Source organism: Nanorana parkeri, unplaced genomic scaffold (assembly GCF_000935625.1).
Source record: "Nanorana parkeri isolate BGI_ZX_2015 unplaced genomic scaffold, ASM93562v1 scaffold311, whole genome shotgun sequence".
Lineage (NCBI taxonomy): Eukaryota > Metazoa > Chordata > Amphibia > Anura > Dicroglossidae > Nanorana > Nanorana parkeri.
Genome location: NW_017306579.1, coordinates 1,057,028 through 1,079,097, shown reverse-complemented (window position 1 = coordinate 1,079,097; position 22,070 = coordinate 1,057,028). Strand labels below are relative to the sequence as shown.

At 41.8% G+C, this 22,070-nt stretch overlaps 1 protein-coding gene across 2 annotated transcripts; it reads left to right on the top strand.

Annotated features, from left to right (window-relative positions):
- The first annotated feature begins 1,361 nt into the window (after nucleotides 1-1,361).
- LOC108788202 (lecithin retinol acyltransferase-like) lies at nucleotides 1,362-22,070 on the top strand. Of its 2 annotated transcripts, none has more exons than XM_018557939.1 (2): nucleotides 1,362-1,913; nucleotides 21,882-22,070. In XM_018557939.1, exons 1-2 carry the CDS (start codon nucleotides 1,383-1,385, stop codon nucleotides 22,032-22,034), a joined length of 684 nt encoding a protein of 227 aa, XP_018413441.1. In that variant the 5' UTR covers nucleotides 1,362-1,382; the 3' UTR covers nucleotides 22,035-22,070. The 2 variants fall into 2 exon arrangements, with proteins under 2 accessions (XP_018413441.1, XP_018413440.1); XM_018557938.1 differs by lacking the exon at nucleotides 1,362-1,913 and adding an exon at nucleotides 19,392-19,922.

Here is a 22,070-nt window from a genome sequence, read left to right as displayed (position 1 = left end):
TCTCATGCCTTAGGCTCCATTCACACAGGAGCCGCTCTAAACATTAAAAACAATGCACTTTAATGTGCATTGCTGAGACTATTGCTGCGGTCGCGCATCCCGCAAAATAGTACAAGCACAATTTTTTTGGTGGATTCCGCACATTCACAGCTATGGTAATAGCCGCAAACGAACGTGGAATCCGTACAGTTGGAAATATTTTAGCGTTTGCGCGCCGTGCGGTCTTCCGCACAGAAAACCACACAGGAAACGCAAACGCTATATGTGAATGGAGCCTAAGAGCTACTGGTATGTGAACACACAGTTGCTTGAGATTTTGTCACTTGTATCAAATTGCATCATTGTGCACAGTGATATTGCAGATTTTACATTATATGTGAGTTTCCTTCACATAAAGGTTACAGAAGTAGAGATCCAAACACAGAGTTAATGTGTGGGTTATCAACCAGACAGTATCATATCTCAGATCTGCTGTGTGATAGCCCTATTATAATGCAATGGCACTTGACACAGTCTTTATTGTATCATCCAAAGTACAACCAGTGCAATGCAAAACATTTTATTTTCTAACTACAACAATGCAAACAGAGAGAAAGAAAGAGGTACACAGTCATCCTTGGGGTAATATATTTCGTTCATTTAACAGATTGATCTGCATATTCTGAATAGTATCGGTCCAAAAGCATCTTATCAAGAGATCTTACTCAGTAAGGATCTGTCTTAGTGTTTTCATGAATGTGCTCCTTTAATTTGAAAACTTGCTTTGTATTCAAATATTTTAAATGGCTAGTGAAAGGAATGCAACATTTTAATGTGGTATATTTTTATTGTACTCTGCATTTTTTTTTCCCTTTTTGTGAATTATGAGCTAATAATATGAAATGAAATTGAGGACTATCTTATAACAGAGCTTAAAATCTGTGACATCATCTTTACTAACACTTTGAATCGGAAAAGAGTATGATCGGTTTTATGATGTGTTATTATATACAACAGTTTTTATATGACAAAACTAATTCTATGTTTGCTGTTTCTTGGCTGGAAGCCAGCTACTACTCTATAGAAAGATTCAAGTTAGGCTTTGGTATTTACCTACTGGTTTAGCAACATTTGAGGATGACTAATGTATATGGGATAAATACTGTTCCTTTGACCTGTTAGTTTGAAGGGTTAATTATATGCTAATAGTGTTTCCACAGGTACATATTTGTTCCTTATAAAGTGAGTGTCAAACTTGTCCTGAGAGCTGCCTATGATTTAAACCAATCCTTCTTAGCAGTTTAAAGCACTGGTCCCAACCCACATACCAAGATGAAATACAGGATTTGCTAACAATGTGAGTTCATTAAAACCACAAGTAAGCCTGCGAAGAGCTACTGAAGATGAAAAATCCAATGTTAGCTGTGTTGTCATTTCTTTTAAACAAGATATTTATATTTATAAAGCTAAAATCTAATTGTACCTCAGCAACTGACAAAAATGGCAACAAATATGAGACTTCCATATTCAGCAGAGGCGACCTTCTAGAAGTTCCAAGAACGCTTTTTGTACATTTTGGGATCTACCTTGGAGACAACCATGTGGCACATTTGATACCAGATATTCTCCCAGCATTATCACGCAACAAAGCTTCTATCAAGAAAATGGTGACCAACAAAAGGCTGATTGCAGGGGTACTAGCCAAAGTGGCAAGTGTCAGAGTGGACACTGTGCAGGACTTTGCCTATGACGGAGATATAATTTTAAACCACATGGATCAGAGCATCAGCAACAAGCCTCTTTCTGGTGAAGAAGTAGCCCAAAGGGCTGAGAAACTGGTTGGGACCACATCCTATAGCCTGCTGTGGGACAACTGTGAGCACTTTGTAACCTACTGCAGATATGGCACCCCAGTGAGCTTGCAGACAGATAAGGTAAATAGTCCAAAAAAACTCAAAGACCAAGTGCATGCAGATGTACCACCTGCTGTGTGTGTGATGGATGCAAGCAGAGCCTATTAAACAATTGATGAGCAAAGATGGGGGATTACAATCATTTTAGCCTTGTAGCAATTGATAGTGTTGAATTACATTGTTTCCATTTATTATATTTTTATCCCTTTTGGGTTTTAATATTTGTTTTGTAACTGTGGATTTCCTTTGTATTGGTCAGTTGTTTCCCCAAATAATCTTTAATGCACCTTTCCCATTTAGTTTCATCTAAACAGTACCAAAATTGATGAACTTCTCCTATCCCCCTCTTTACATCATTAAAATTGATGAATTATTGCTGTAGTGATATAACCCGTAGCGTAATAAACAAATGTGACATGATATAAAACCTGAAATATGACATCACTGTCTTTTTCTGTATGATAATGTTATCACTAGTCCGGTATTGTGCCATTAACCTTCAGATTTCACAACTTACCCTTTATTCTAACTTACTAAACACCACAAAAAGAAAACAACATTTACTGTGAATGTTAGTAAAATTAGGCATTCTGTATCGGTTTCAAGTGTCTACATGTCCTATATCTGTATATGTCTGCTTTAACTTGGTTTACTTTTCAAAATATACTTGTAGTCACTGAGGTGAAACTGGACTGTAGAGGTTTCATCATTAGCTTGATCCTTACAGTACAAAAAAGTATGGTGATCCTAAGAAGGAATGTACGTCATCCTCTCCTTTCCTAAAGAAGACTTAAATGACAAGTGAAATATATCAGGGAAATATAGACACATTATTTTATAACGGTATGATGTCATTAGTCAGAACATATTATAGGCAGAAGCACAAAATGTAGATTCAGTATGAAAGAATGAATGCATGCAGACGTGTGCATATGAGGTACATTTAAGATGGCCATACACAGTCTTTCAGGCTAACACATTTTACCAACAACTACATTACATGGCCACATTTTTGTGAACACCTGACCATCACACCTATGTGAGATTGTTGGACATCCTATTCCAAAATCAAGTTATTGAGCTTTAATAGCCCACACTCCTCTAAGAAGGCTTCTAAACAAGATCTTGGAGTGTGTCTGTTGGAATTTGTGCACATTTAGGCAAAATTTGTGAGGTCAGGTACTGATGTTGGATGAGAAGATCTGGCTCATTATTGGTGTTCCATTACATCCCAAACATGTCCAACATTGACCACTCAGGAGTGGTCAAGGGTCCTTTACACCAAACTTGTCTAACCGTGCCTTTATGAACCTGGCTTTGTGCACAGGGAAAAGTCCTGCCGGAAGAGACAACCCCCATGCCCAAACTGTTGCCACAAGCAGTGGCATAGGAGTGGTCAAGGGTCCTTTACACCAAACTTGTCTAACCGTGCCTTTATGAACCTGGCTTTGTGCACAGAGAAAAGTCCTGCCGGAAGAGACAACCCCCATGCCCAAACTGTTGCCACAAGCAGTGGCATATGCATAATGTGTGCAGAACATACAGGACACATGGGCCCAAGGGCGGTGGGTCCCAAAATGCTTTCACACGCTGCAGATACATTCACGGTCACCACACTGTCCTTTGAGATGCAGCTGCACTGTTATTTGAGGTTGCAGCTGAAAGGAGATCCAGGATGCGTATGCTGATATTCAGGGCACTTTGCTTGCCATGGCGTTTCTAGGCAGGAAGAGTGATGCCGGAGGTGGAGATACATGCCAACTCTCCTCCACTCTGCTTGAATCTTGTTGTTCATTAGCAGGAGTGACACTGGCACTGCCTAAACACAGGTAATGCCACCGACCAGGTAATGCAAAAAGGGATAAACTAGGGATCAGTGGAGTAAAGTGCTGATCTATGCTGTCTGATGAAGCTGAGGATAGGGGTCACTGGAGGAGGTGGTAAAGAAAGTCAGCCCAGAACCAAATACTATAAGGAAGAAAGTGGGAGGTATTTTCACTTGCATATTGCCACAGCCATTTTCTCCCCATGGAGCCACCACACTGTCTCTTATCCCCCATCGTAACGCAGTCTGCCTTTGACATAAATCCACTTTGTCTGCACCAAATGCTTTTGCAAACCTAGTTATTGCCTACTACCTGCAGAAAACTAGGAGGGTGCTGATACAAGTCCAGTCAGCCAGCACAAAGATAGACAGCAACAGTGATTGGTCAGGAAGTTCTTGCACAAAGGAATATATTTGCACTGGATTACTGCACAGATCTGGAAGACTTACACAAAGCACACCAAGAATCAAGTAATAATACACATGCCTCTTGTATTTAGACAATGTTTGCTAATCTTGGAATGCAGCTTTAATAGCTGCATTATCTGCCATCTGAGGGTGCTGACATGACTGCATCTGCACTGACTTCTCGGCTGAGTGATGCTAAGCGTCATTCAGTCTGAATATTGGGGCAGATATTTGACTTTAAGAGGGCTAGGGGAATTCATTTTTAGAAATTGGAGTTGGACTTTAAAACGTGTACTTGCTGATCAGTAACTGTGATTTTTCCTTTTGATAGTTCTAATAATATGACCTGTATTTTGTATGTGCACAGCAGATAAACACCTGCACTTTTCTTTTGCATCTCTATACACCAGAAGGTGCTGCACTGGATGTGTCCTGCAGGGAACAAAAGACGCTTATTGCAGTTAACAAGTCAGGATAATTAATTGTATTTCCTAATGATGGATGCATAATGAAATAGTTAGAAATGTAAACATTTAACAATTTCCCTAAACACTTACTGGCTGGAGATTTATCTTTACACATTTCAATTTGAAAGCCTTCACACCGTGAGGTTGGTTTACTAAACAAAGTGAATTGAAATAAACCTGTTTGCTGCATCCAATCATATGCAAGAGGTGTTCTGTTTTTTTAAATTCCCCTGCATGTGATTTGATGTGGGAAGAGGACACAGGGTCACTTCATTTTAAATCCCCCATTCTCCCCTCCATGCAGTATGATTGAGTCACTGTCATAGGGTGGGTATACATGACCTGATATCTGCAGACAGCAAGCAGAGTCTTAACTTGGGCTATGTAATGCTATATTGGGATAATGAGCAATTCTGATGCTCACAGTTATTTCACACCGAGCTTATACAGAAAACTTTTGGTTAATAATTGTTCACCTGTGTTCCTTATTTTCCAAAAGTTGCGGGCAGATGGTAAAGGTTGCGGGCAGATGGTTATCGCTAAGGCTGATGAAGGGGACCCTGTGAGGTCCCGAAAGCGCTTGCCAATGAGATACAGCTATTGGCAATAAAATATTTTGCTTTTTCAACTTATGATGTGCTGGTGACTTTTTTCTATTGTAGATGGTAAAGGAGGGCACAGTATGCACAGGGACATCTTTCACCGACTGGCATGTGTTGTGATATGCTTGTTCTGGGTCTGTGACTCACAATGCATTGAAGGAAGGATAAGGATGACAGTCATGGACCTTCACAGGAATGTCTGCAGGGACAGCAGCCATATTTCTGTCATGTTCTATTTAATCGTTAGTGACCATTAGATGTCTATAGTTTTTTTAACCTGCTCAATCAAGGTCCCAGCAATTGGTGCTCATATCCTGGAATTGGTTTCTCTCCATGTATGATCAATCTGTCACAAAGTTATGCCGATCATTCAGATTGTATTCAATGCTGGACTAGGCACAGTGTTAGATCTAGCTAGCAGAGGGACAAATAGGGACAGCCTGTCTTCCCTTACTTCCTCCCAAAATGAAATGAATCACTTTTAATGGAGATCTCTGCTGAACTCTAGGCAGATATAGAAAACACAAATGAATGCAACTCTGTAATCATTAATAATATCACTAAATGTATTTTTTTCAATGCAAGCAGTGTAAATACCTGAATTTGATATCAGCCACTTTCCGTCCTTGTATAGCAGAGTTGGAATGTGAGAGGAAGAAACACTTCATGTGCTGACTGAGTGTCTGAGTGACAGAGAGATGAGTTCATCAATGCGCTGCTTCTCCTTTCATTGTTCAGTCACAGGCTGGGACCTAGGCTCAGGGGAAGTGGGTGAAGTGATGCTGGCCAGAGGGTGAGGAGATCAATCTCTGGATCAATTCTAATATTACATGAAAAGCTGGTTTTGTTACTTTATCTTAACTGGTTATTCATTTTTATCTTGCTATTTTTGGCTGTAGGTCTGCTTTAAACATACCCTCTGTATGATTGTGAACATTTTTGATGTATATAATTAATAAGAGGTCAGTGCAGATATATGGGCAAGTATCTTGGTCATCAGTGGACGGGTTCAGAGGTTTTTCCCTTCATAATGCTGTTGGTACCTAACTGTTATAAAAGCTGCAACATTTAGTCCATTGTTGTCCAGTGCACAGACATGAACCTTGTCCTAATCCATTTAATCGTTTTTTCACAATGCAAGATTAGCTCTGCAGTATGTTAAGGGCCCGTAACCCGCATCCATTCCTAACTTGTCTCAAGTCTTCCCTAACACCTGGGCCTGACAGCTGACAGTGTATGTAGTTGACTACATTAGAGTAAACCAGCCTTTCTTAACCAGGGTGCCAGGGCATCCTGTTGTGCTTTCTGACTTCCTTAGGGGTGCCTCAAAATTTTCGCACAAAGTCATGCCTCTGATGTAAAAGAGGGGGCTTTTGATGTGATGGGGAGCTATAATGTAAAGCAGATTCTGATGTGGAGGGGGGAACCCCACTTTGTTGTGTGTATTTGCATGTGCCCCCCCCCCTTAAAACCCATAGCAGACTCCTATCTCGTATAAGGGTCGTGTATACATTTTAGAGTGACCTCATGTCATATTTTACATTTATGGTTTTTACATTGTAGACTGGGTTGCTCGAGGTTTTGCATACTTTTAAAGGGTAACATGACTGAAAAACCAAGTGTTTTACAAGCTACAATTCAATAAAGTAAATGCTCCATCCTTCTTAAGGCCATTTCCCTTCCTAACCCAGACACACTGGGGTCAATTTAAAACATAATACCTTGAAGTCAGTAGTACACAGAGCTCATGTGTCTGAACACTATAAATACAGATACAGGTTTCAGTGTTGGGAGACTGGCTCTGGTAATTGTCAGATAACATATCCTACCCTAAGGCCCCCCTCTCACTAACCACCCCTGTAACTTTAACACTAACCTTAACTGTAACCCCTAGGTTATATTCACACAGGGCTTTTATGTGCGTCTGGGATTCCTGCTGCAAGAACCTGACAATTTTTGCAGCAGGAATCCCAGGTAGGTCCGCCGCGCCCGTTCAAGTTAATGACAGACTGACAGCAGCTGCATCGGTTCATGGCTGTCTGCATGTATTTGTACAAGGTGTGATTAGTTGTAGCTCAAGATAGATGATTGTCCTTGGACATATTGCATCCAGGCAGTGGCATAACTATAGCCATAGCAGCTGAGACGGCTTCTATGGGGCCTGGGGGAGGAAGGGGCCCCATTAGGTTGTTGAGGCAAATAAACATAGAACATGTGAAGATAATACAGTACTTTATCAAAAGGGTTGGTGTTAAAATCTACAGTGTAGAGACGACTTCAAATGCACAAGAGGAGTCTTTGGGTTCTTGGCATTGTTACTCACAGCTCAAAGAGAGGTTGTCAGGGTGGCCCCATCACTTTTTTGCTATGGGGTCCAGTGATCTGTAGTTACATCCCTGCATACAGTTACAAGCCTCTATCACAATACACAGGTAATCGTTCCATATACGAATACATGTGGACAGTCACAGACAGATGCAGTCACTGTCAACCTGACATATACGTAAATGGGCAAAGCAGCCACATCTGTACGGACCCACCTGAGATTCCTGCTGCAAGAACCCGCAGGTTCTTGCCACAGGAATTCTCAGATACACATAAAAGCCCTGTGCAAATGAGGCCTTGTTTGCATAGTCACCATTTCTGTGCTGGAAACCTCTATGCTGGAGACCAGCCCTTACTGTACTGAAAAAATCTTGGTACTAGACCCGGCTATTTTACAAAAATGTTGCATTCTGCAGTTTTCGTAAGTGTGCTCATTAGTGCTTGGTGCTTGACATTAGAATTACAGTTCTCTTGCTACATATTGTGCTATGCTATATATAATTCTTTAGGATACTTTCTTTTTTGTTGTTTTTGCCCTAGCAATTTATGATGGGGAAAGCCTGCGACATAACCCTAGACATACTCTTTAAACAGGTCTAGCTACAAACAGTAAATTGTACATAAGGAACAATAAACATGCTGACATATTGGTTTTGTTTTGGGGTCCTATTGGTTTTGGTTTGGGGAATTATTCACAAGCATTTGTAATACATAACCTAAACTAGAACATGATCTTAATGACTAAGTTCTAATTAAGCCAATTGCATAATAAATGTACAAGGGCGGGCCCGCATGTTTATATGATGTGCAACACTCAGCTGAGCTTTTAATCTTTACACTTTGACACATGAGCTTGAAATGATAAATGAATGGCTGTGTTCCTGCAATTAAGTTCTCCTTTTCTTCTGCTGAATCAGTTCATCCACCAAATTAAAAAAAAAAAAAAAAAAAAAACCTCCAGCTCTCCTCCCAGCATTTTTTGTTTCCTGTAATCTTTATTCTTCTCACCCAGCTTGTATCAGCAATAAATAATCATTCTTAACGCACTGCCTAAATTATGTGCCAGGTCCACCTATGGAGCAACCAAAAATCAGCTTCAGCTTTAGAACGACTCCAGAAAATATTGCTTGGACTCCTAAACCATTTTCAGTTAGTTCTGCTAGAGTGGAAACTTACATATGTCCAGCTTGGCTCAATGTAAAAATCCATATCTGATCTCTGGACGTCCGCAGGGGATACTGAAAATCACTGTAGTCGTCTGCACTACATAAAATGATAGCTGGTCTCTGGCTCCAGTGGCTTCTTTTCTGCACACTGAGCACAGGCAGTCATTCACTTGGCTCAGCCACCATTCAGGGAACGCCTTGCATTTTTTTTTCAGTGAATTCAACAGGGTTATTCACAAAAGGGTGAAGAGTTTGGAGAAGGCAGGAGAAGTGAACAATCTAGGACAACAGAGCTGAACCGGAAAGTGAGCTGAATTGTAGAATTTTTCCAAATCAGCTAATTTGGCTTAGATTGTTCACTTCTCCTGCCTTTCCCAAACTCTTCACCCTTTTGTGAATAACCCTGCAAGTGTTCTCTGATTGGACGAGGTGGAGAGGAGGTGTGGATTACATCATGGCCTCCACCTTGTCCAACCAGAGAAAGGCGTTTTTGGAATTGCGACAATGCCGAGTGAGTGACTCCCTGTCTTGGTGTGCAAAGGGGAAGCTGCTGGAGCCACTTCTGAAAGAGATCAGTTATCACTGTATGCAGTACAGACTACTACAGTGATTTTCAGTATCCCCAGTAGACCTCCGGAGACCAGATCTGGATACTTATATTGAGCCAATCTGGACCAAGATAAGCATCCATAAAATATAATTCCTGAAGTTCTACTTGTAAAGCTAATTCTATCTTTGCCATATTCAGGATGTAACAAGAAACATGATCATATTCCCCAGCACCCCACTCTCAAACTGCCCCCATTTTACCTTAATCACAGGGTCCCTGCACAGCCCTGTACTTTTTTCTTTTTGGTTTCCTTTTGGTGCAGGTGTGTGTGGTTTCACCTACAAAGCCACGTCATCTATTGACAGATCCATTGACAAGATGTGTGAATGGTGACTTGTAGCTCTCAACAGAATACAAGTGCAGTGGCATCCATTAACTCATCCTCCTGTCCTGTGATAATGGACATGGGTGTGTGAGAAAATGAGCAGGAGCCAGAGCGCCACTGATTGCCGTTGCAATCCTTTACCAGCTCCTAATAATAATAAAAACAATAAATGCACATTTTTGTTTGTTTTTTACGTAGAAGCAGGGCTGTCCCTATGCTATCGCCATCTGAGGCCATCGAGCAGGGGGGTTGGTTCTTTGGTTGGTGTGAGCGGCTGCCAGTGGCTACATCTTGCCCACCTCAACCAATGACATCAGTGAGCTGGGTGAGACACCGAACAGAGTGTTCTGCCCGGGGGGATGGCCCCCACCCTGCCACCTCTCCATTGAGATGCCACCTGAGGTGACCGCATCAGCACGGGCCCTACATAGAAGTGTGAATGTAATATTTTCTCCCTCTGTCTTCATGGCAAGGGAACTCAAAGATCTCAATGGAGCACAAGTGCAGTGACACTATCACACAAAGAGGAAAAGGCGAATATTACAGTCTGGTCAGTTTATAGTAATTTTGCAGTATGTGTTCTAACTGCTCAACAGTCCTAGGCCTTCTTTGCCGTATTTTTCATTTCAAGATGCGCCAAATATTTACAATTGGTGAAAGGTCAAGGCCAGGCCAGTTAAGCACCTGGACTCTTCTACTACGAAGCCATGCTGTTGTCATAGATTCAGTATGTGGTTTAGCATTGTCCTGCTGAAATATGCAAGGCCGTTCCTTAAAGAGATGTTGTCTCGATGGGAGCATATGCTGCTCTAAAACCTGGATGTATCTTTCAGCATTGATAGTGCCTTTCCCGATGTGGAGGATACCATCAGAGATGCAGGATTTTGAACTGAGCGCTAATAACAAGCCGGAAGGCCCCTCTTCTCTTTAGTCCGGAGGACGCGGCGCCCATTGTTGCCATAAAGAATGTCAAATTTCGATTCGTCTGACCACAGAACAGTTTTCACTTTGTGACAGACTATTTTAACCCCTTAGCGATGAGTGAGGTACCCTGTACATCCCAGTCACTAAGTGCCCAAATGACTGTGCATGTACAGTGTACGTTTGCAGTTATTCAGGGCTATGAGGCATGATTTGGTTGTCACCCTAAGGGGTTAATTTTTTCTTTAACCCCCTCATGGCGGCAATGTTCAAAGTATGTTGCTATCACTAAGTGTGACACTTAGTGACAGCAACATTGTATGCCACCTGTCTAACCTGGTGACTACTAGTAGCTTTTAGAGAAAAAACTTAAATGTTAGATTTCAGTTTTTGGCTGAGAAGTACAGAAAAATGAATGAAATAAAGGTTTTTCCAAATAAAAGGACAAATAAATGAATTTATTTTAATGCCTTCACAGACAGTGATTATTTAGAAGTATTCCTAAGCCCATGCAGTGATGTCCATCACAGAATCATGCCTGTTTCTAATGCAGTGCGGTCTGAGGGCCTGAAGATCACCGAGCATCCAATATTGTACTTCGGCCTTCTCCCTTGCGCACAGAGATTTCTCCAGATTCTCTTAGTATTTTGATGATATTATTTACTGTAGAAGATGATATATTTAATGTCTTTGCAATTTTACATTGCGGAACAATACTCTGAAATTGTTTGACAGTTATTAGACGCAGCTTTTCATAGATTAGTGAGCCCCTGCCAATCTGTACGTCTGAGAAACTCGGACTCTCTAAGATGCTCTTTTTATATCATTCATGTTACTGACCTGTTGCCGAATAATCCTAATTAGTTGCAAATGTTCTTCCAGCTCCTTCTTGTAAGTACCACTTAAGGTGGCCATACACCTTACAGTCATCGTTCAGTATTATTTGTCCTGTCATCGCCCCCTTGTTCAATTTCTGCACAAATAGCCCATCATCTACAAATAGCCCAATGTAGATTTCCATAATCGCTTGTCAGCAATACTAACTGGCCGAATTTCGACGATCGACAGAACAGATTTTAGTTTGCGCATGTGCAGTCTTCCTTTAGCAATTAATGTTGTATGAAAACGCCACTAATCCATCGAAATTCAACTAAAGTTTTCTAGTCTGCCCATTCAACCAAATTCGTCCAGTTGTACAGTAATTGCGATCGTGCACTTCCCATCAACTGGCCGATTATCGTAAGAAAAACGGATCGGATTCCTTTTTGCGAACGATAATTGTAATGTGTATGGGTACCTTAACTTTTTCAGCTTTTTGTTGCCCTGTCCCAACTTTTTTGAGGCATGTTGCTGCCATCAATTTCAAAATTACCATATTTTGTTCTTACAATGGTACATTTTCTCAGTTTAAACATTGGATATGTTTACTATTTTCTATTGTGAATACAATATGGGTTCATGAGATTTGCAGATCATTGCATTCTACTTTTATGTAGCTTTTACACAGCGTCCCAACATTTTGGAATTGGGGTTGTATAATAGACAGATTGAAAGGAAACCCACTGGTAAAAATGTTTCTTTGCAAAGCAGTGCAGCTGACTGACTCCAGCAAGGAATAAAGTGGAATGTCAGGAAATACGGCCATTAATATGTCACTTCACAAAGCACAGGTCTGTGTAAAAGGTGTATGCACTTTCTACTTCACTCCTGTTGGCTATGAGGATGGATTCTTGCCAAGCCGGCACTATAAGATAATCTTTTGTGGTGACTTATTAAGTTAGGACAAAAAGGCCCTGCTAATGGCTGATGACAGTGCATTGGCAGGCTCTGAGGGAAAAGCTGTCTGTGTACAGCTGGATAATGAGTCAAGTTTTCCTTTTCTCCTAACCTCAATGGCTCAGTCATTTTTCAGGTAAGATGAATGTGTCTTCCCATCTATCATTACTTGCAGGCTGTCTGGGAAGTGGAAGCCCTGTGGGTTAGTTGTGCATTTACTTGGTTGCTGATGCTATTAGCTACCGAATGAGGGGCTTTGTTGACAAGACAGAGCTGCCCTTTTGTGAGCTTTGTTCGTGGGGTTTATTCATTTACATAATGGATTAGTGTGTATCAAATTCACTTAAACGGATTGCTTCATTTGTCATGGCTTGCTTTTTGACAGACTTTAAAGAAGTGTTATGTCCAAACATACTACGAAATTAGCAACGAGTCGTATTATTGATCTAAATAACCTTTTCAAAATCAGATCGAACTTCTCTGCTGACTAAACTTAAGAAGGCCACTGCTCGAGTCCGGCTGATTTAGTCGGGATTCAAGCAGTGTGTGGGCCCCCTCCCTCGTGTCCCACTGTTTGACAAAAGTCGGTTTTTCAAGCTGAAGGAGCAGTACGAAAATTCTCGGCAGAACGGTGACTGCAGCTAGTCAGCTGCAGCCACTGTTACGGTATTTTGTCAGCGGCAGTGGATTCACTCAGTGAGGGGGATTCAAGGATTCATCCATCCATGCTTTTAGTATGACTATGGGGATTTAAGCATTATTCTCTTTCAGGGTGGATTCATACTAGCAAGCCGCGCTAAATGCACACCTGCTGGTGTGCGGTGAGAGAAACAGTGCAAATGCTGTTTACTTTTTTTTTTTAGAACTTTATTGAAATGTGTGACGCAGTTGTACCATAGTAGATATCCCACTGCACGTCTGACCGATGAACCCCTGATAAGGTGGGTGCTGCAGTAACTCAGCGGATAGCGCTGCATAAATCCAAGAAGTAAAGTATGCCACCAGCACACCTGGTATCTTCATCCAATAAGGCAGAGGTGAACAACTCCAGCCCACCAGCTGTTGTGGAACTACAAGTCCCATGAAGCTTTGCAAGTCTGCCAGTTTCAGGCCCCGTTCACATGTAGCGACTTATCGTGCGATTTCCGCCGTGCGATATCGCGAGAAGTCGCCGGCTAATGATAGTCAATGGAGCTGTCTTAGCTCCATGTCGTGCGTCGCGGTCGCAAGTCGCTTCTACCGGATCCTTTTTTCTGCGGATTTTGCGCGATTTTGCTTTTTTTCTATGTAACCCGACGGAGAAGGTCCCGCTACCGTCGCTGGATCGTCGCTGAAACGTCGCCCTGAAGGTCGCACTATCCCGGCCGCTGCAAAGGTATGTCGCTACATGTGAACGGGGTCTCAGGCAGGAGTCCCAGAGGCATGTTGGGGTTTGTAGTTAAAGCACAGCTGGAAGGCCGGAGCCCCGCCATAAGGGCTGTATTGTTGATAAAACATAGTGTCAAGCAAATAGTGACATTTCAGGACCGCACAGGGTACTTCCATCAGACATAGTATGCCTAAAGAAGGGACCCTGTACGTTCCCGAAACATTGCTTTTTGCTTGACACTATGTTTTAACGTCAATCAAGGAGTTATTAGATGAAGATCCTGGGTGTGCTGGTGATATATTTTATTACTATGCGGTTGTACTGTGTCATGCCACGCTGCATGCAGTACTCTTTTCAGTGCACGCCATCGCAACATGGTGGTGTGAACCGTGACAATTGAAAACAAGCTATTGCTTTGTCAGTGCATTGGGGCTGCGCTGGAAAAGATGGATTAAATATACTGACGCCTCATTCACATGTATGCGTTTTTTTTTGTCGGGTGTGCATTGCGCAATGTTACACAACAAGAGGAATCCCATCTTTTCCTTTGGTGCCCATTCACACCTATGCGATTTTCTCTCTATTAAAATGCTGCATGTCCTCCTTTTGGTGTGTGACTTTTACAGATTCGTAACAAAAACACATTTAGATGCATTTTTAGCGTGATTGTTTGAGCCTTTTTTGTTTTAACAGCAGGGCTTCTCCCTTGCAACTTGTACTCTACGCAGGCTGCAGGGGAGCTGGAGAGAAAAGGGCGCAGAATGTTGAAGCCTTCATCCGCCTGGTCAGAGCAATGCCATTGCTGTATGATCCCACCCACCACCAATACAAAGATGGCAGCAAGCTTTTAAGGCATGGAAGGAAATTGCCCTAGAACAGTTTAGAGGATTGCAATGTTTTAAGGAAGTTCATATTATTGGTATGACACAAGGATTCAGCCCAACTACACAGGCACAAAGAAGAAGGATACCTATTGATGTCACAGGAGATATTGCTTGTCATTGGCCAAAACACATGAACCATGAAAAACGCATGAAGAATGCAAAATGAAAACACACAAAAAAGGCAGATGCACAAGTGTGAACCTAGCTTTAAACTGTAATGTGCCCCATGCTCATAGACATAATTTACTAACTGATAAAGTAGCATCTTTCACTTCATGCAACCAAATAGTCAATTTTCAGCCATTAAATGTATACGTTTTGAGCCTGATATGTGCAGACATAGATTCTGGTTCAGTGAGGGGAATTTATCAGAACTGGAGCAGTTGCCCATAGTAACCAATCAGTTTCAGTTTGTTCAGTTAAGCTTTGAAGATAAAAGCTGCCATGGGCAACTGCTCTGGATACTGTCTGCTCCAGTTTGAATAAATTCCCCTCAATGCAGCTTTCTGCTTTAATGCCAAAATGAAGGCAAAGCAAAACCCCAGGTATTCTATTAGTTGTATACAGATATAAGGTAGGATTCAGAGTTTTGCCTGCCCCTTCACACATTCTCCACCTCTCTATTGGCCCTTCACTACATTTGGTGGCCTCACTGACCAATAGTGAGGTGTGGAGGGCAGGCAAATGCACAATGTTTTTGCTGAAGTTGGTAATTGCATAGCAGGGCACCAGATTTTATGTGGGTCCCTATTGCACACTAAGGGAGGACAAAGGTTTTACATCCAAATGGGGAATGATTAACTTTATTAACATGACAGGTTTGCTTCAAGGAAATTCTGTCCTCTTGCACATACATTCATTCACACGTGTGTACAATTTTGTGCGTTGCGTATACTGCAGCCCATTTGTTTCAAAATGCATGATACCTTTTGACACACATTTTGGGATAAAATCTTGCTTGCCTGATCAATATTTACTCATTACAGGTATTTATATAGCGCCGGCAGGGCAGCAATCAGAAATTTTGAAGCCCCTTACCCAGCTTTCCCCCCCCCCCCCTCCCTGCCAGCCACATCAGTCTCTGTACAGAGGAGCTGACACTCTAATATCCCCCCACGATCACACACTATTATTATAGATTTATATAGCTCTGACATATACCACAGTGCTGTACAGAGGACACTGAGCCAGTCACATCACTCTCTATACAGAGAAGCTTACACTAATGCAGAATGGCACCGGCTGTAGGGGGCTTACAAATCCCAGCAATACATTTATACAGCAATGCGGAACAGTATATGCATTTTCACACATTCCACCACCGAAAAACTGGGCGGGATTACGTTAAAATTTGTGACCACATGACGTGTCACACATTCTAACGTAATAATAAATGTTGGTAGAACACTGGACTGTCCAGGTGAATCCCGGATGGGTGGCAACCCTGGAGACTTTGCATGTCCACGGAGGAAATAGAGGAGGGAGGGAGAGTCGAGGAACAGGAGACAGCGCCACCTGGCGTCCGCCGCAAGAAATGCAGGTATAATGCGGCATTGTAATGTTTGAATCATGTGCCCGGGCTGGAGGTGGCCACAGACCCGGGCACGTGATTCCAAACCCGGGTTGTACGGGTGAAACCCGTACGGGTGGCAACCCTAATTGGACCCTGGCTTAGTAACACTCTGGACTTGGGGCTTAGTAACGTGCTGGAATCAGGAATTAGTAACAAGCTGGATACAGGTCTTAGTAACGCGTTGGACTCAGGGCTTAGTAATGCGTTGGACGCAGGGCTTAGTAACGCGCTGGACTCAGGGCTTAGTAACACGCTGGATACAGGGCTTAGTAACGCGCTCGACACAGGGCCCACCTGAGACCCCACACATACCTGAGACCCCACACAGCTCACCTGAGAGTGACCCTGCAGAGCACAGCTGCACAGCTCATCTGAGACTCACTATTGTGGGCTCTGCAGGGGTTTCAGGTGGGCTGGTCGGGGCTGCATCTCCCTCCCAGCTCCTCATACCTGCTCATGCTGCTGGGGCCTGGCCTCCTCTGCCGCTGGACCAGCCGGAAGTGACATGATGTCACTTCCGGCCAGTCCGAGATCAGAACACCAGCAGCGCTGCTGTGGCCCCAGCCTCCTCCGAAGCCTCTGGATCGGCACTGCTGGGCTGAGGCCCAGCCTCCTCTGGCGCTGCGGGGGCCCGGCTGCCTCCACCTCCTTGCCTGTCACCTACACGGCCGTCAGCCTATACCCATGTAAGGGTCCCGGGCCCCTCACATGAGTATCGGCCATACCCCCCCGATGGCGGCCCTGAACGTCGCCAATTTACATAGTGCTTCACATACTGCACATTCACATTAGTCCCTGCCTTCAAGGAGCTTACAATCTAAGGTCTCCATCTCACATGTATACAGGGCCAGTTTAGACAGAATCCAATTAACCTTCCATCATGTCTTTGGAGTGTGGGAGGAAACCTGAGTACCCGGAGACAATCCACACAAGCACAGGGAGAACATGCAATCTCCGGGGGCCCACAGTGCTGGAAGGCAAAAGTGCTAACCACTAGTCCCCCGTTCACACCTGTGAGCTCCAGTAATGAGTGCAAAAAAGTGCAACTTCATACACGTTGCCACAGCGCACAGATATGAACAGGGGTTATTGATCAGACGAGCAAAATTTTAGCCAAGTCTGTCAATGTCATGTTAGAAGGCGATAGTACATTTTGTCTGGGTGTTGCCATGTTGAATAAATTCCTGCAGCATTCAGGAACAGAACAGTAGCAAACTGGACAACTCCACATAGACTCAAAGGAAGTAAATTAGATTTTCCACTGCCGATTACTCAGCAATACCAGTATGCATGCATATAGCCAAGTTAGTTCCTGCATTGTTTTGTCCCCTCTAGAATGCTGTGATTTTATGTCTTCTTTTTAAACTTGTATGGTTGGGTTCATAGTCCACTAATTTACTGGTGAAATAAACTATGTAGTATACTGAAACGTATACAGCAATGCACCAACCAGCATACACAGAAACATTTTGGTCTCATTCACGCGACTAAGAACCGGCCCGTACAGATCCGTGCTGCGTGCACGGTCATATCGGGCCGCTCCCGGGAAGGACAGGTGCTGCGTGTGATTTGTACGCAGCAGCCTGTTCTTCTCTATGGGAGTACGCGGCCAGATGGATCCTGCCTGCGTCCGAGCAGGGACACCCGCACCCGTACGGAAGTGCAGTTCAGGTGAGCGTAGGACGGCGTACGGATCTGTACAGCCGTTTCTCGTGTGAATGAGGGCTAAAGCAGTGAATGTGACTCTTCCCAAATATTCACTGCAGGTGACTTTCCCTGTTCATGTGTTTTAAATTACAGGAAATGATTAACCACCTGTGAATGTCTGTTGAATGTCACATTTGCTGACTGATAAATATGCCCCCTTTTCTAAAGCTGGCCATACACCTTACAACCATCGCAAGACTTAGGTCTTGCGATGGTTGTAAGGTAATTAAAAGAACGTACGATCAGCCCATCCTGGACAGGCAGATCGTACTTGCGATCATCGCAAGGCCGCCCCGCTGAGGGGCGGACTTCCGATGACGTCAATGCTAAACGGGCAGTGTGCGCTTGCACATACCGGCCCATGCAGCATTTGTCTTACAAGCACGCCACAAACCAGCCAAAAATCGCACGATGTTCGGCTGGTTTTCAAACATGCTCGGAAGACAAAAGACGTGCGACCGTACAGTAGAAGCGGTCGCACGCCTTCCACACACATGCCGATTATTGTACGATCGCTGGATTTCCTGCGATTATCATACGATAATTGGCAGGTGTATGGGCACCTTAAGATCAGAAGCTTGTCGTGCAGAAGATAGTCATTGATTTCTGTCTATAAATATTTACAAAGAAATCTTTTTCTAGCAAGAATGAAAATGCTTTAGTACAATATTAGGGATAGCACATGCAAAGTAAATATAAGAGCTTGAGCTGTACTGGAGAAACTAATTGTTAAAAGCATTGCAATATAACACTGTGTGATGTCATCAAAGTAATCTGAATGTCAATATAGGGATAATCTTTGTGCCGTATTTTAGGGTTTGGAGCCAATGCATTAGGAACTGGTTACAATCTATGCAGTAGATATGACTTAGCCAAGTGAAGGTTCAGCAAGGATATAAAATGTCTGCCTTAACAGTCTCCAAATAATTGTATTATTTTGCCTGTGGCTTCCATTAATTTCAATTCAAATACATTTAATGTATCTAGTACATATGAAAACGTAATTTCACAAAAAGGAAATTAAAATGGAATACAAGTTGTTTACAATTAATAAATGAATTTACATAGGCTGTTGATATTTCCACAATTTTAAAAGTAACATGAGGCAGAGTTATTACGCACATAACTACACTGCATGTAATCCAAGTAATTGGAATATTTTTTATTGTTTCTTCCCTTGCCGTGATAACACATACATAAAGATGCATCAGATGTATTGTCACAAATATTCACAGCAAGAAACTACTCTTCTTGACTTGCAGTAAAACACATCATTAATATTCTACAATGAATATATATTGTTAAAAGAGTATAAAGGTATTTCTGCAAACCAGACTAGTGGTAGATAACTGGTCTAAGTGCTCTATCTTGTATATAAAGGTTCTTTTACAATGGAATGAAGAGGGACTCCCACATTACTTCCAGCCAATCCTTGCTGGCTTTAATCTTTGATGATTCTCCCCCACATGTTTAACAAAAAACACACATTAGCATGAGGCAAATCACTGCAGTGAAGTCTTGGAATCCTCAAGGTGACCACGATGAGGTCTCTACTGGTAGGACTGATGGTCTTCTTTTTTGAGAAATTCTTTATTTTTGCCAACTTTAAGAAGTTCAGCCTGGCTAAGAAGAAGAGTAAAGGAAGATGTTCTTCTGCTTGTGAACTGAAGAGAGGAGACTTATTAGAAGTTCCCAGGACTCTGTTTGTACACTATGGGATTTATTTAGGGAATAACAAGGTCGCCCATCTGATGCCAGATATCCTTCCAGCTCTTTCAGGCGACAAGTGTCTGATTAACAAAGTCGTGACTAACAAAAGGCTGATCCTGGGTGTCCTGGCTAAGGTGGCCAGTATCAGGGTGGACACTGTGCAGGAGTTTGCCTATGGTGGAACGATAATAGTTAATCACATGGACAGCAGCTTCAAGACAAAACCCCTCTGTAATGAGGAAGTGGCCCAAAGGGCTGAAAAACTGTTGGGGGCCACTCCGTACAGCCTGCTGTGGGATAACTGCGAGCACTTTGTGACTTACTGCAGATATGGCTTTCCTGTGAGCTTTCAGACCAATAAGGTAAACTGTGCGTCATTATAACTCTGTTCTTGTGCTTGGTGTACTTGTTTTTCAAATCCTAGGTTTATAACAATAATACATGCTAGAAATAATTATGATATTATTTTTATATTATTATTATTACAATTATTCAGGATTTATATTGCGCCAGAAGTTTGCACAGCACTTTACAATATACAGAAGACATTACAGTTACAATACAGTTTAGGACAAGAGGGTTAGGAGGGCCCTGCTCATGAGCGTTTACGATCTAAAAAGATAGTAAGGAATTATATTTTCTTACAATATATTTTCTAAATGTGATTGGTAAGTATATCCAATACATTTACCCTGTGGCTGCACACATATATATCCTGAAGTCAGACATACATCCCATTAAATGTAAAGGGTATAACAACAGTTTGTCAGAAATTCCATATCATTCTCAGCCAAATGTATTTGTCCTAACTGCGTCTGTTCCCTTTGAGGATTTTTTTTTTCTTTGGCTGTGGCTAAGCAGTATAAATGTTCTAGTAACACACTGCAATTACTCCCCTTTATTTACACATAAAATGTGTGGAGGTGCAGACTACAAAGTGACCTATTGTAAAAGGCTAAGGTATTACAGCTTCCTCTGGAACAATTCAGGTTTATTGCTAATAACCTTTAACCCTCCTATTAATTAAACAGTTCCTGTAGTACCAGCAGACATGAAATTGTGTCTGGACTGTCTTTTAAAAGTCTATGAAAGTGTTACTTCCTTGCAGCCATGCAATAAATTTTTACATATGCATTCCTCCTCCTCTTTACTGCAAGGTAATGTCTATGTTTTGGGTTGTAATACTGGCGGAAGAAAGTAAGAGTCTCTTAGAATTAAACTGTGTGCAAATATAGATGACAATGACTTGTATCTCTGTAGAATGTTTTTATGTTTAGCTATTTGTTAAAGCATGGCTAAATATTATGTCACTTTGCTATTTTATCTTTAAAAGTTTTAATCGTGATACTTAGTACAGTTAATAAATGGGTTGGTGGTCTGCTTCAGACATAGTGAAGGAGGATTGTATTCAATTTATTTTATATATTTGAACTATATTTAAATTTGATGACTCAGCATCAGCAACATGGATTTAATAAAATGTATTTATATGAAATAAAATGCACTAGATTGCCATTAATTATTAATCTATTACAGTTGTAGCCCGCAATTCTTTTATCTAATAATATTGAAGGCAACTACTGCAGTTTGTCTATAATTTGATTATATTTGTAATTACATCTTGTGTATGCTTCTACTAAAACTTGCATGGGTGATATTTAGGCTAATAAAATTGTGGCACGTATAATGCTAAGATACTGCATTCACAGTGTAGCAATAATTGGCAAACTGACCTGTTAATGATGATACATTCCACATCAAGTAATTTTACATTTCAGACAGCTGGAGTTTGTTGCCAGGTCTATAATTTATATTGAAATTGATGCCAGTTTTAAATATTATTAATAACTGTTATTTCTTAGTTTCACAGAGGTAATAAACAGAAACTTCTGCTCTGGTCTTTTCTTCAAAAATATAATTGTTTTTTAAAGATCACAGCTGTCTCCAAATACATGTACGTTAATAGAACATGATTAGATGTGAAGACATCTGTATATCTATGGACATTCTGCAACTTGTACCAACAGTTATTGACCAGTTGATCTCAGAGGCAGGAATGATTATTCAGGTTGGATCTTCACTACTAATTGCTTTTGTTTTCTGAACATTAAACTAGCTCCAATGATTTCCAAAAATGTCCATATGTGTATGTAAAGGCATCATTCTTTCTTATGATATATCAACAATTTACCAACCACCCCCTTATCATTTATGGGCACTTTCATATTTAGATTATTAAATATGTTATGTTTAATTTCCTTTGCATATACAGACATTAAAATGTCTGCATGCTAATTTGTGTGTTTCACTTTATCTTTCAGTTCTGCGAGATTATAAAGAAGATTATTCGAGACCAAAGAAGTGTAATGATTTCTGCTGCTGTAGGGTTGGCATTAACACTGTCCCTGGGTATTGGACCTTCCACTACCCTTCCATGTTTTCTTTTTACATTTACCCTCTGGATGGCAAGCTGAATATGGACAACTGTGCCAAAGTAATACACTGGAAGG